This window comes from Tauraco erythrolophus, chromosome 6 (assembly GCF_009769465.1).
Source record: "Tauraco erythrolophus isolate bTauEry1 chromosome 6, bTauEry1.pri, whole genome shotgun sequence".
Taxonomy (NCBI): domain Eukaryota; kingdom Metazoa; phylum Chordata; class Aves; order Musophagiformes; family Musophagidae; genus Tauraco; species Tauraco erythrolophus.
Genome location: NC_141470.1, coordinates 27,607,088 through 27,619,375, shown reverse-complemented (window position 1 = coordinate 27,619,375; position 12,288 = coordinate 27,607,088). Strand labels below are relative to the sequence as shown.

Here is a 12,288-nt window from a genome sequence, read left to right as displayed (position 1 = left end):
CTTGGTCAGGTTCCAGCACAGAGAGAAATATCTCCCCCCAGTGTTGCGAGTTGTAACGAAACAGGGTTTTATCACACTTGATTTTATCTGCTTCAGTACAATTGTTATTTACACGTTTTTCTCCCTTGGGATAGGAAAGGAACGTGCTTTCAGGCTGCTCTTCACGATTAGAAGACCAAGAAATGCATTGTACCTGATGTGTTAGATATGAAATAGAAAGCTGCTGGCTGTATTCACAGGCATTCAGGAGGAGATGAGGAAAAGGAAAATAATTGCTTTTATGAGAAGGCTCTATATAGCAAAAGGAGAACTGGTGCCTTCATTTTCACACCACACAACACTTTGCACACAGTATTTTGAATTTTTTTTCTAATCAAGCCCCTCCAGTGCTGGTCACTCACTTTCTAGCAGAACACAGTAGATGTTGGGAATCCTTCCTTCCTAATCAATCCTTAGTGGTCCTGGTACTAATTAACAATAACATCAGTGTGATAAACAGCAGTGGGAATCTTTTGTTGAGAATAGAAAATGTAAGCCAAAAAATAACTGGTAGTGAAGGTAACAAGGCGGGTGATGGTGCCATACCTGGAGTAAATGGCTGGGACAGAGGACTTTACCATGAGCTACATGAAGCAGAGATGTGTGCCATCACATCAGTAAAACCACTTTCACCTGGATCATCCCTGTGATTCCCCTCCTTCAGCAAGGAGAGAGGATAAACAGTTTCTCTGCAATACTGAGACCAAATGCTCTGCTGTCTCCTGATTTTTTTTTTTTTTTTTTTTTTTAAAGATGCTTGTAACCCCTTTTGTAAAGGCAGGATTGGGACCTACCGAAACAGCATGCTGCCATTTCCCTTACGGCATGCTGCACCGGAGTGTGGCAGGATGCTGTGGGTGATGCCTGGCAGTTTTACCGATGCACCAGGTGCTGGTGGATGTGTCACTTTATTGTTGTTCTTGGGTTTTAGCAGTCTCCATCAGATGGCTATCTCACATTTGAGATCTACTGCTGCACTCTGCTTTCCTTGCTACAAAACCAGATTCTTACTTAAATCTTTGTAACAGACAAGAGTTTTCACTTTAAAAACACTTATAACATTCCAACATACCAGAAATGGTGGGTAGGACATTTCTAAGTTTCTGCTGCAGCTGCATTTCCCTTCCACTAAATGAACATTTTTTGAGAAGGCTTGAACATCCTGATATATAAAATTCCATGTCAGAGTGGAATCCACCCAATCCTACTGTTGGGACCAAGCTCTCACCTTCTGCAAAGGAGGAATAACACTGCAGCATGGGCAGAAGCAGAAGGCTGCTCCAGGCTCTGTGGCATGTTTTTAGTCTTCCTAGAGAAAAATTGTGAAGGTTTCCTCAGGGGCTGAGCCCTGGTCATCCCTCCCAGGCTACAAGTCTTTCTGTAGCTCCATTGTGCAGTCCTGCTCTTGTCTCCCCTATTCAGTTTGTATATGGTCAGGGCAGAAGAGCAGCTTTTCAAATGTTTCCTCAGAGGTTTTATCACAATGAGATGGTGACACCATACTTGGAAAGTCTGAAGATAAGATCGGGTTGCTCAAAGCCTCATTCACGCCAGGTCAGATGAGGCTTTGAGCAATCTGTCTAGTGGAAAGTGTCCCTGCCCATGGCAGGGGTTGGAACTAGATGATCTTGAAGGTCCCTTCCAACTCAAACCATTCTATGATTCTATAATGCCTAGAAATTCAGACATATGGAAAATACACAGTTCAGGTATATTCTGTTAACAAGCTTTTGTCCTGAATCAGTAAACTTGCAAGTTTGAATGCTGCAGGGTTTAATTTTACTCTACATTTGAAGCCCAAGCCCACAGTCCCACTTTCCTGCGTAACATCAAGTTCTCACCCAGTGTCCGGATGCATCTTTCTGCAATTCGCACGCAACACCTGCGCTTCGTCCTAAGGCAGAGAGAAGAAACACGACCCGTTTTCCTCCATTCTTCCAATTACTCCAATGCTACAGGAGGAGGGAAGCAGCGGTTCGCAGATGTGGTGCTCAGAAGCGACATTGAGTTAGGCAGCAGCTCCGTTAGCAAGGAGTGACGGAGCGGAGCCCCAGCCTTTTGACTGGGGCAGACGCCGTTGGTGCCGCGAAGGGCTTGTGCAGGGGGACAGCTTCTGAGTTTTACTACTTTGGCCCTCATCGATAAAATCCCTGAAGTAAATCGTAGCTGAGCAAAGAGCTTCACGCCAGCCGCGGAGGGGATCATTAGAAACTCTCAGAATAGTCTGGAAGAAGTTTGGACTTGGGTCCTGTCCCCACCCCCAGCTAACCATGCAAGGCTCATTAACCTTTCTTGGCTCAGTGCTGATGTGGAGCTGAGGGAGGAATTTTCATCCGAGCTGAGCCACCGGTGGGAAAGAAGCCATACGAGTGTGCTAAATCATGTGTAATGGGATGCCAGGGTCTGGAATTTATTCTCCTGTTTGGACTGTGTAAGTTCAGGCTGCGCTTAAGCTATACAGCTTAGGGTAGCTGAAAGCATGAGCGCTGTAACCAAAATCAAACCCCCACCTAAACTGCTTTCTCTCCCTGCACATGTAACAGCTTTTTATGACTCCAACATAGAAAATCCTGATGTCTCAAGCTGATCGCTTCTGCGCCTGGGGATCCCCACTGCCGCTGTGTCCTACGCAAAACACACTGAGGAAAGCCACGGAGGCCGTGAAGACGTGCTGCCAACCCGAAGGTACAAAGCGTAACGCGTGTTTCGGTGTAACAGCATGAGCCGAGCGTACAAACACCAAACCCTATTTCCGTAATCGTGCTTACGACGTTACTTGAGGCTCATGAGAGAAATCCTGTTCATTTAAAGTTCATTTCCTTTGTGTGCGTCCCTTGACAAAAAGGGAAGCAGCAAACTTTAACGTTAAGTAAACTACAGGTATGTGAAACAGGCAGTCACACTTTCTTAGAAAGGTTTCACGATTCCCGTCTCATTCCTTGAATTATTCTCAGCATCGTCCTAAGGTGATAAATAATAATGCGATGAACTGAACCCTATTCAGGTCAGCAACAGTGGGCAGGATGAAGGGGGACTCCGCAACCAGATACGGAGACCGGGGTCAGGTCAAGGACAGTAAGTTCACAGTTTCTTTCTCCTGCTGCTGACTTAGTTTACTTCCTTGCTATAAGCATTTTCCTGACTCTTACTTCCACATATTATTTCTTATTATCATCCTTCATTCCCTCACCACAAACCCAGTTCACTGTACCTTTCTACGTGGTCACAATGAAGGTATTCACAGATAAAACAGGAATATTTAGTTCCTGTTAAGACAAATTACGGATTGAAACATTTAAGAGAATACACACGGAGAAAATGTAATTTGTCTTTACCACGTTTTGAAATGAAATAACATCAGTAATGAAATCTGAGTAGGTAAAATACCTGAACCATTATGACTTCCAGGCGAATATCGGCTAACAGAGACCTTTGCAACATCTTAGGAAAACGTATTGTCCTAGTTTTAGCTGGGACAGAGTTTTTAACAGCTAGAAGAGCTCTGTGTTTTGGTTTTACTCAGAGGCTCACTCTGAGAAGAATGCTGATAGCAAGCTGATGTTTGAGACTCCAAGGACTTTTCAGTGTGCCGGAGTGCAGAAGCACGGCGGGATAAGGGGGGAGCATAGCTGGGACAAGGGGGACACGATTCCCCTTGTGATTTGTGGTGGAACTTAGGATTGAGGGCCAAACTGGCCAATTAGTATTCCATATCACGCAGCGTCATGCCCAGTATAAAAGTGAGGGTCAGCCAGAAAGAAGGGCTTTTGCGCTTTGGCTCTTTCGCCACTTTTGCTCTTTTGCGCTTGCTGCGCTTTTGCTCTATCGCTTTTTTTTTTTTTCTTTTTCTTTTTCTCTCTCTCTCCCAGTACTCCCACTCTCAGAGTACCATCTCTCTCTCTCTGCCCCTCTCTATTCCGGGGCCTCGCGTTTGTCCGGGATTGCAGCTTCGGGACGAGATGGGCTTCACATACGAGGGGGTGGTGAGCATCCACATTGTGTATTAAATCATCTGTATTAAATTCTTATCTCAACCCACGGGTTTCCCGTTTATCCTTTAATTCTCTCCCTCATTCCTGGGGGTGGGGGAGGGGGAGTGACCGGCTGGGTGTGGGATTCGGCCTAACCCACGACACGTATTTCAATCAGTTTTCACCGACAGCTGTCTACGCACAATAAACACATTTCAAAAGTTATCTTTATCATTTGAAACTCATATAGTAGATGGCCTACTGTGTAGTGTAAGAGTGTGCAGCCTACTGCATATCCCACCATATAGCACAAAACACGGCCCACTACACATTTTGTACCATACCAGTAGTATAGCCCACTGCGTTTTATAATAGTGTAGGGATAGCTTACCCTGGTGACTGAGTCAATGTGGATGGAAGGTAATGGGGAAGGCAGGAGAGGGAGAGGAAGGACAGAGGGACAGGGATGTGGCAGACACTACAGCATCCCAGCAGCGCCAGGCTTTCCAAGTAACCTGCCCAGCAAAGCTGTACCTTAAAATAAAGCCTCCTGGGAAAACTGCAGAGAGAATTTAGCCTGGGCTCTGCTTCTCCGTCAGAAAAGACAAACCTGTGACAGGACGTTCAGACATTAACTGCCTGATTTTCCAGCTGAAGGAAAAAAAGAAAAATAACAAAATTGTGGCTCAGAGCTCACAAGGGTTCAGGGCGGAAATACAGACGGACAGAAGCCTTGTTAAATACAGCACAGAACAGGTGGCAAAACATCACCCCCCCATGTTGATTTTAAAATCTGATTTCCCCCGCAGCCGTTTCCTGGCTTTCTGGGTACAGATTCTGCAAATATCTTAACTTTTGGGTGCTGTGCTGCAGGTGCCCCATCCTACATTACACACGCAGCAATCAGGGCCAGGCAGGACATCCAACTCGAAAAGCTCCACGTGCAGCAGTTCCTGCTATTCTTCATGTTATGTTCAAGAAAACTCCTGAGGTGGCTTAAAAATCAGGATTATTTGAGCAGCATTAATTGAATTCCCCTGTGAAACAAGCTCAGCTTATTTTTTAACTTGGCAGAGAGTTGACCCACAGGTCTTTGATGTCTACAAAGCATCCAAAAGCCACTGTTAACACCAGGATTAAAATCCAAATTTTCTATATTCAGGCCCGCGCTTGATTTGTTGGCTGGTGTCACTCACAGGTTTCCCTCTAAAACTGGGATTTTTCTTCACCTGCACAGCCTTCAGCAACCAGGTTCAAGCCACTTCTCCAGAGAATGAGAAACATGGTATTTGTGTATAAACTTTATTGTGAAAACAAAACCCAGCACATCGCTTTGGCAAGCAAAATACTACGCAAAATACAGAATAAAATAAAATAAGGAAAATAAGAGGCACTGTCTTCTTTTCCTTCTTAGTCTGGGACCTGTCTCTGTGTGTGTAACGCGGAAGAACGCCTCATGAAATCAGGGAGTGAACAGGCTTCCATTCCAGGTTTATTGACATTTTTCTTTTTCAACATAAAACAGAACCCAGCAGCAAAACCCAGACTTGGGGAGCTGCAGTCTCAGCTCAGCTTGTCCTTTGTTTATGCACTAAGAGCGGGCCAGGACTTTGCAGGAAATTGGGATTACAACATTTATTTTTTTTTTAAAAACACAGAAAAGTGACTACAATAAGAGAAGGAAGAACCTATACTCAATCCTCATTAAAGAGAGAAGTTTATCTCATTATTTCAACTCTCCTTCCCAATTCCAGCTTGCCTTCCATTCACACCTCCCCAGTTTCCCCTTCAGCCTCTGCTGTTTGCACCTACCTCTTTTTGGATGGACTGTGTCAGGCAGAAATCTTATCATTTGTACCCAGTTCGCTCTCTAGCTGCTCAACTTTTTATTTCTTAAATTGGAGAGGGTGTCTGCGATCAGCACCTCCCTTTAACTCCACAGCCTGGGTATCACCTCTGGTCCCTGTGGCCTCATCAAAAGCCTCAAACCGATGAATGCTGCTGCTGAACTGCCAAATGCAACTCCCTGGTTCTTCACCCACCCCTTCCTCACCCCTCCAAACCCCCCCTCACTGCGGTGGTTTCAGCTCTCTTTGCTCCTAGCCTCATACGTTACTACTGCTGCGCAGGAAGACGCTTACCTGATTCACTAACCTAGCCTTGTTGGGAAGCACTTTAGCAGCGTCCTTCCTAGCACTAACACGCAGCACAGAAAGATGACCGTTTGTTATTAGCCTAAAATTCCTGGTTGAGCATAAAAACCAATCAGCCACAGGGGTCTGGGGTCAGCCGGTCTGGCTATTTTCCCTTTTTGGTCTTTGCGGTTGCGGCGTTGTTGGTCTTGGCTTTCTTCTTCGCCGAGCCCTTGGTCTCCGGCTCTTTGCGCTTGGCCGACGTGATGGAGCCCGTCACCTTGAAGAAGTCATCCAGCCGGCCCTGCGTGCTGCCCTGCCGGCTTTTGCTCAGCCTCTTGACCCCGTTGCGGATCCGCTCTTCATTGAACTGCTTCTCCCCACACATGAACTGGACGAGCTGCTCTTCATTCGGCTCGGTCCACTTCAGCTCAACAGTGTCGGGGTCGACCACGTCAGGCTCTAGAAAGAGCTTCTGGGCCTCTTTGTGTAACCAGTTCTCAGGAAGAGGGTACTTCTTGGTGTCGATCTGCTGAATGATCTTCTCGATGGTTTTGTGCTCCTTGATGAGCTCAACAGCTCGCTTGGGCCCAATGCCGCGGATGCTCTCGCAGTAGTCACAGCCCAGGAGGATACACAGATCCACAAACTGCTCCCACGTCACACCTAGATCCTGCAGAACACGGTTCAGGTGAAACTCCTGGATGGGCAGCTTCTTCGTCTCACTGGCAGTAAGGTGCCGCATCAGTACGGGACTGCCGAAGGTCAGGCAATCCATGTCTTCCGTGGCAGCTGCATAGACCTTCCCAGCCTTCACCAAGGTAGCGCAGCTGGCTTCAGCCTCCCCCGGTGCCTCCACGTAGGGGATGCCCATCAGCGTGAGTAACTTCTTGCACTCGTCAGTGTGCTGCTGGGTCACCTTGACCAGCCTCTTGCTGTACTTCTCAATGTTATTCTCCTCTCCAGCCTCCTGAGCCTCCTGTAAGTGTTTCTCAGCCTCAGCCCGGCGCTCAGTCCGCTTTGCCAGCTCCCCCGATTTCAGCTGCGGGGGCTTGCCATCAAAGACATAAACCGGCTTGATGCCGTTCTCCACCATGCGGATGGTTCGGTAGAACATGCCCATCAGGTGGCTTGTGGTCTCGCCCTCTTCATTCTGAAGGACCTCAGCTCCCTGCCGCACGGCGATCAGGAACTGGTAGATGCTCATGGAGGCATCTATAGCGACCTTCCGGCCGAAGTAAGACTTGATGTCATTCTCCCGGATGGCAGCAGGAGCCACATCGGCAATAAGCTTGGCCAGGCCATGGATTCCCATCCTGGGGAGAAGAAAAGGGGATGTTTGGATCAGGTCTGCACATACACTGAGCTGGGGGGTAACAGCTGGGCTGCGGGGGTGGTGTACCACCTAAGCAGAGGGGACCAAAGGGAGGTGGCTGTTTCCCTTACGAACCATTACCCCATGGGCTGCAGCCTCCGCTGGCTTCCATTACTTGGCTCTCAGCCTGCCTTGGCCCACCACTGTCTCCTCTACGCAACACTACCCCACCTTCCCCCCATCAGCCTCCCTTGGCACACCATTTCATGCCCTGCCTAGGCCCACTGGTACCCCTCCTGCGTAACTCAGCCGCTCTCTCCATTCCAACCATTATAACCATCCAGGCCTCATTACCCCCCTGTTCCCACGTCCCTGTTTCCCGGCTCCACCACTACCTCCCTACCTACTATTACCTCTCCTGACCGCAGCCTCCCCAGACCTGCCGTTAACCCTTCTTCTCGCTTCCCCCTCCCCAGGACATCGCTACCCGCCCCCCTTCCACTACCCCTCTCTTTCCGCCTTGGCCTCTCCCGGCCCACCGCTCCACCCCTCGTCCTCAGGGCCCTCCGTTACCCTCTCCTTCTAATCACAGTCTCCTTCAGCCCCACCATTACGCCCTCTTTTCCGCTGCGATCTCTCCCAGCCCGCAGATACGCGCCCCGGGCCTGCCTCGGCTGCCATTATCCACCCTCTTCTCGCCTCCGTCAGCCGCCACTTCCCCCCGGGCCAGCCTCAACCACGGATACCTCCCCGTTTCCCGCCTCAGCCTCCCCCAGCCGCCATTATCCCCCGCAGGCCCGCCTCAGCCTCCCCCAGCCGCCATTATCCCCCACAGGCCCGCCTCAGCCTCTCCGGCCGCCATTACCCCGCAGCTCGAGCCAGCCACCGCTCCCGCGCTCCGCCGCAATGCCCGCCGGGAACCGGCAGAGCCAATAGCGAGCGGCTCCCATTCGCCCAGCCGACCCGTCCCGGCATACCCGGCTCCCGCTTTCCTCTTCCGCTTCCGGCGGGGGGCGGGCAGCGGCGGGAGTGGCGGCAGTGGCGGCGACGTGTCGGAGTCGAGCGGTGGCCGGGACTGGGCGACATGGTGAGGGTCGGGAGCCGCGACGGGGGCCCGGGGACAGGAATGGGAGCCGGGAGCGGCCCCGGCCCCCGGCGGCGCCGTTCACCTCCGTCGTGTCCCCGCAGGAGCTGGAGGCGATGAGCAGATACACCAGCCCGGTGAACCCGGCCGTCTTCCCGCACCTCACCGTGGTGCTGCTGGCCATCGGCATGTTCTTCACCGCTTGGTTCTTCGTGTATCCCGGGGCGGGGGCGGGGGAGCGGGCGGGGGTCCCCTCACTTGTTCTGCCTCCGTTACCGCCTTAACCCCCGGGCTGCAGCTACGAGGTGACTTCTACCAAGTACACGCGTGACATCTACAAGGAGCTGCTCATCTCGCTGGTGGCCTCGCTCTTCATGGGCTTCGGTGTCCTCTTCCTGCTGCTGTGGGTCGGTATCTACGTCTGAGGTGCGGGTGGAGGAGCGCCGGTCCCGCCTCGTGAGTGCCCCGTGGCTGTAAGGTCCCTGCGCTCTTGGCGCTCTTCGTGTGTCTGGGTGGGGAGTCCTGGAAACGCAGCCCCGTGACAGCTGGTCTTTGCGAAGTTCGGGGTTGAATTTAGGAAATGGCTGTGCCTTCATCCTAGTAGCAGCTCTTGGGCTTAATCAGTGCAGCTACCCTGCGGGCAGCACGTTGCTGTAGGTATGGGGCTGTTGGCTGGTTTTCATCCATTGTCTGTGCTTCTGCCAGCACCTGAGCTGCAAAGCAACTGTTGGGTAACTTGGCTGGAGAGTGGTCTTGTGCCCATCCATTAACTGTGGGCAGAACTGGTGTTCATCCCTGTTTGAGGCAGTAGGGAATTGCGCATGCTGGGTATTGTCCTTTGCTCTGTGGCTTTAGTAGCCACAGGGTCCAGCTGCAGTGCCACCCTGGGGAACACTGTCTCACTGACCTCCTTCGTCTCATTTGGTTCTAGGTGGGAAGTCCTGCAGAAGCTCTTTTTGTATTTCTTTTATACTTCAGCAACAAAGCCCGTATCAGGCATGAGCTGTGCTCCTGTCGAGTGACTTCTGCCAGCCCAACAAACCAAACCTGAATAAAACTGGCTCTGTGATGCACCTGCCGTTGGACTCATGGTTTGTCTTTTAGATACCTTTTTTGTTTTTCCACCTGGCTTTTCCAAAGCCCTTTGATATCGGCACAAGAGCCACGTGCCTTGGGATGGGCCCCGTGTTTATCATAAATCTCCACAGCTGTGTACGCCCAGAAGCGTTTCAGTGCCACCTTGTGTTCTAGTGCAGCTAGACTCTAGAAAATAAGTGCTTCCTGCTTCTTCCGTAGCCTGCTTTTGTATCCCTCAACCTTTGTTACCATCGTGTATCACCCTCTTTCTGGAACACTGTGCCTGTTCTCATCCCGAGCCAGCAGCTTTGTGGCTCAGCAGCGCACCTGGCCCTTCACAAAGCAGAGAGGGACAGGGTCCGCTCCGAGGTGGTTCGTGTACCGTCAGCAGCCCATGTTGGGGACCTCCTGTGCTAGAAACGGAGCTGATGGAAATGCCTGGTCCTGCTCTTCGGCCAGGCTCCATGCTCCTGAGGTGGTACATGTATGGTGGCGGTGGCTGGGTGGATGTACCGTTTGGCCTGGGTGAAACGGCTCTTGCACAACGGCCTCTGGCCAGGCTTCCCAGGTAACGCGCTGGTGCGGCTCCTCGGACACAAAGCACGAATAATGCTTGTCTGGCGGGAACCACAGTGGGTGACATAAGCTGTGTTCGTGGGGAACGAGGCTTTGAGAGGAATGCTTGAGGAGTGCAGGACAGAATGATCTTGCAGCTGGATGTGTCATTCAGTCAAGTAGCGTATTTACTGCCTTGCTTGTAAAAGGGGTTTATTTATGGCATGCAGGACTGTACTTTTAAGGTCGCTTTGAATCTGCAGCTCAGCTTTCAAAGCAGTTAGATTTCAAAATCAGAAATCCAACAGGCAGCTTACAGATCCAAAGCCCTAATTTCCTCCTTGGGAAGGAAGCTTTCCCCTCTGCGGATGCTCTCGGATGCCTCTGGATCCGGCCCCAACCTCAGGCGTGAGCAACTGGAGCTCTTTTTCACACCTGTTTGAAAGCGCGCAGTGTAGCTGTGAGCAGCCACGGGCTGGGGCTGTGCTGACCCCGACTGGACCCTGCGTGGGCATGTCTGGAAAAACCCCACTGATTAATGACAACGGCGTTACGCCGTCTTGTAGGAAGCAGTTTTATAACTACTGAACTGAAAGACACTTATGTCATGGCAAGGGAGGAATGCGCCAGGAGCCGTCCTTGGATACAAAGCAGTATTTATATATTTATTTATATGGGCATATTTACCTCCAGCATAAAACAAAGTCTAAATAAGCCAAACAAAAAAAAAAAAAAGTGGGGAATCCGGAGACTCAGCACTCAAATTCAGCAAAATATAAATACAAATCAGAAAGAAAGGAGGGAAACCACGCTTGTTCCCCACAAATAAAAACCGATAATCAATAATACCTGCTAAGAATGCAATTCTACAAACTTGCTGGCAATATACAGTGATTAAAGCTGTGACAGCAACATTTAAACCAAATTAGTGCTTTACTTTTTTTTTTCTTAATTCTTGCAGTGGTGGCATAGTCTCTATTTACAGGCTTTAAGCTCTAACAGTAGGACAGAACATTTGTGAATTTGCTTTTGAAACAAACTCCGAAACAGCCAAACTTTGGCAAGTGGCCTCATTTCCACGCTTGTCTTCCTTCCTGCCAAGAATGTCCAGAGAGATGAAGCGTCAAGTTTCCAGCGGAAAGAGGGTTTTCCCCAAGCTGTACGGCTGGAGACAGCGGCTCAGAGCTCCCTCCGTCTCATGCAGGGAAAGGCCTGATTGTTAACTCTCTTGTTACTGATTGGGGACGGGGAACATGTCTTCAGTTAGGGCAGAGACACCTTTGCAGGGGAAGTCGATGCAAACAGCTGTTTCCGCGGGCTTAGAAGCGATCCTGTGGCCCTTTAATAATTACAAACCCCTTTTGAGCTCATTTCTGCCTTGCTGTGCAGCGGCTGGTGGAACTGGCATACACTTTGTGATCAACTTTTAAGACAAAAGTTAACTATTTGTGATATAAGGCGCTACAAACTGCGTTCTGAATCCCTCTCCTCTTTGATACCAGGGATTGCTGTCAGCCTGGTGCTGCTCTGCTGTGAAACAGCTGTACATGGATAGGGCCGGCCTTTGCACTTCAGTTGTCGCCTCGTCTCACTTTTTAAACCAACTGGCCACCGTTTCTGAGGCACGCAGCATTTTACACACGTGTGGGGAAACCACTGTTCCCTTGTGCTGTCCTGTTAACAGAAAAAGGCACTGGAGATGTTCCTGTAGCCCTTAGGCACTTGGTTTGCCAGTGGCCCTTGTAAACCCCATGGCTAAGCGTCACAGGGACACCTGAGAGACTCCATCTCCCTCTAGGGCCACCACTGCTGGCACGTTTCTAGTGATTGATTGGCTCCTCACCTCCAGGAGTAGGGCGAGACGTACTTGTGGGTCCTGACCTCAGCCAGGACCGCCAGTGAGGGGGTGGATGGGTGGTGGCGATTGCAGGCAGTGCTTTCAGCTCTGGCCCTCACAACGCCGCCCGTTACCTCTTCCGGGGCTAAACGAGCGGGCAGGCATTGAGCCCAGCTCAACAAGGCAAGGGAAAACAGCAGGTCTGAGAAGGCGACCTCTCGGCTGCGCAGACGTCAAAGAGCACGTGGCATCACTCGCCTGAATACGGACTTGCCAGA

The 12,288-nt window shown here is 50.5% G+C and overlaps 2 protein-coding genes across 2 annotated transcripts; one reads left to right on the top strand and one right to left on the bottom strand.

Moving 5' to 3' along the window:
* Positions 1-6,069: 6,069 nt before the first annotated feature.
* On the bottom strand, positions 6,070-8,355 carry FEN1 (flap structure-specific endonuclease 1). Its single transcript, XM_086613273.1, has 2 exons — positions 8,323-8,355; positions 6,070-7,458 (listed from the first exon to the last, which is right to left on the bottom strand). The coding sequence occupies exon 2, from the start codon at positions 7,455-7,457 to the stop codon at positions 6,309-6,311; it is 1,149 nt and encodes a 382-aa protein (XP_086469399.1). The 5' UTR covers position 7,458; positions 8,323-8,355; the 3' UTR covers positions 6,070-6,308.
* Positions 8,356-8,488: 133 nt separating this feature from the next.
* On the top strand, positions 8,489-9,619 carry TMEM258 (transmembrane protein 258). Its single transcript, XM_086613310.1, has 4 exons — positions 8,489-8,544; positions 8,646-8,755; positions 8,840-8,997; positions 9,473-9,619. Exons 1-3 carry the CDS (start codon positions 8,542-8,544, stop codon positions 8,964-8,966), a joined length of 240 nt encoding a protein of 79 aa, XP_086469436.1. The 5' UTR covers positions 8,489-8,541; the 3' UTR covers positions 8,967-8,997; positions 9,473-9,619.
* Positions 9,620-12,288: the final 2,669 nt, after the last annotated feature.

Coding starts and splice junctions, on each gene's coding strand:
- FEN1 (XM_086613273.1), bottom strand. CDS start 7,457: ATGGGAATCCATGGCCTGGCCAAGCTTATTGCCGATGTGGCTCCTGCT.
- TMEM258 (XM_086613310.1), top strand. Junction 8,756..8,839: donor TTCACCGCTTGGTTCTTCGT/GTATCCCGGGGC, acceptor CCCGGGCTGCAG/CTACGAGGTGACTTCTACCA.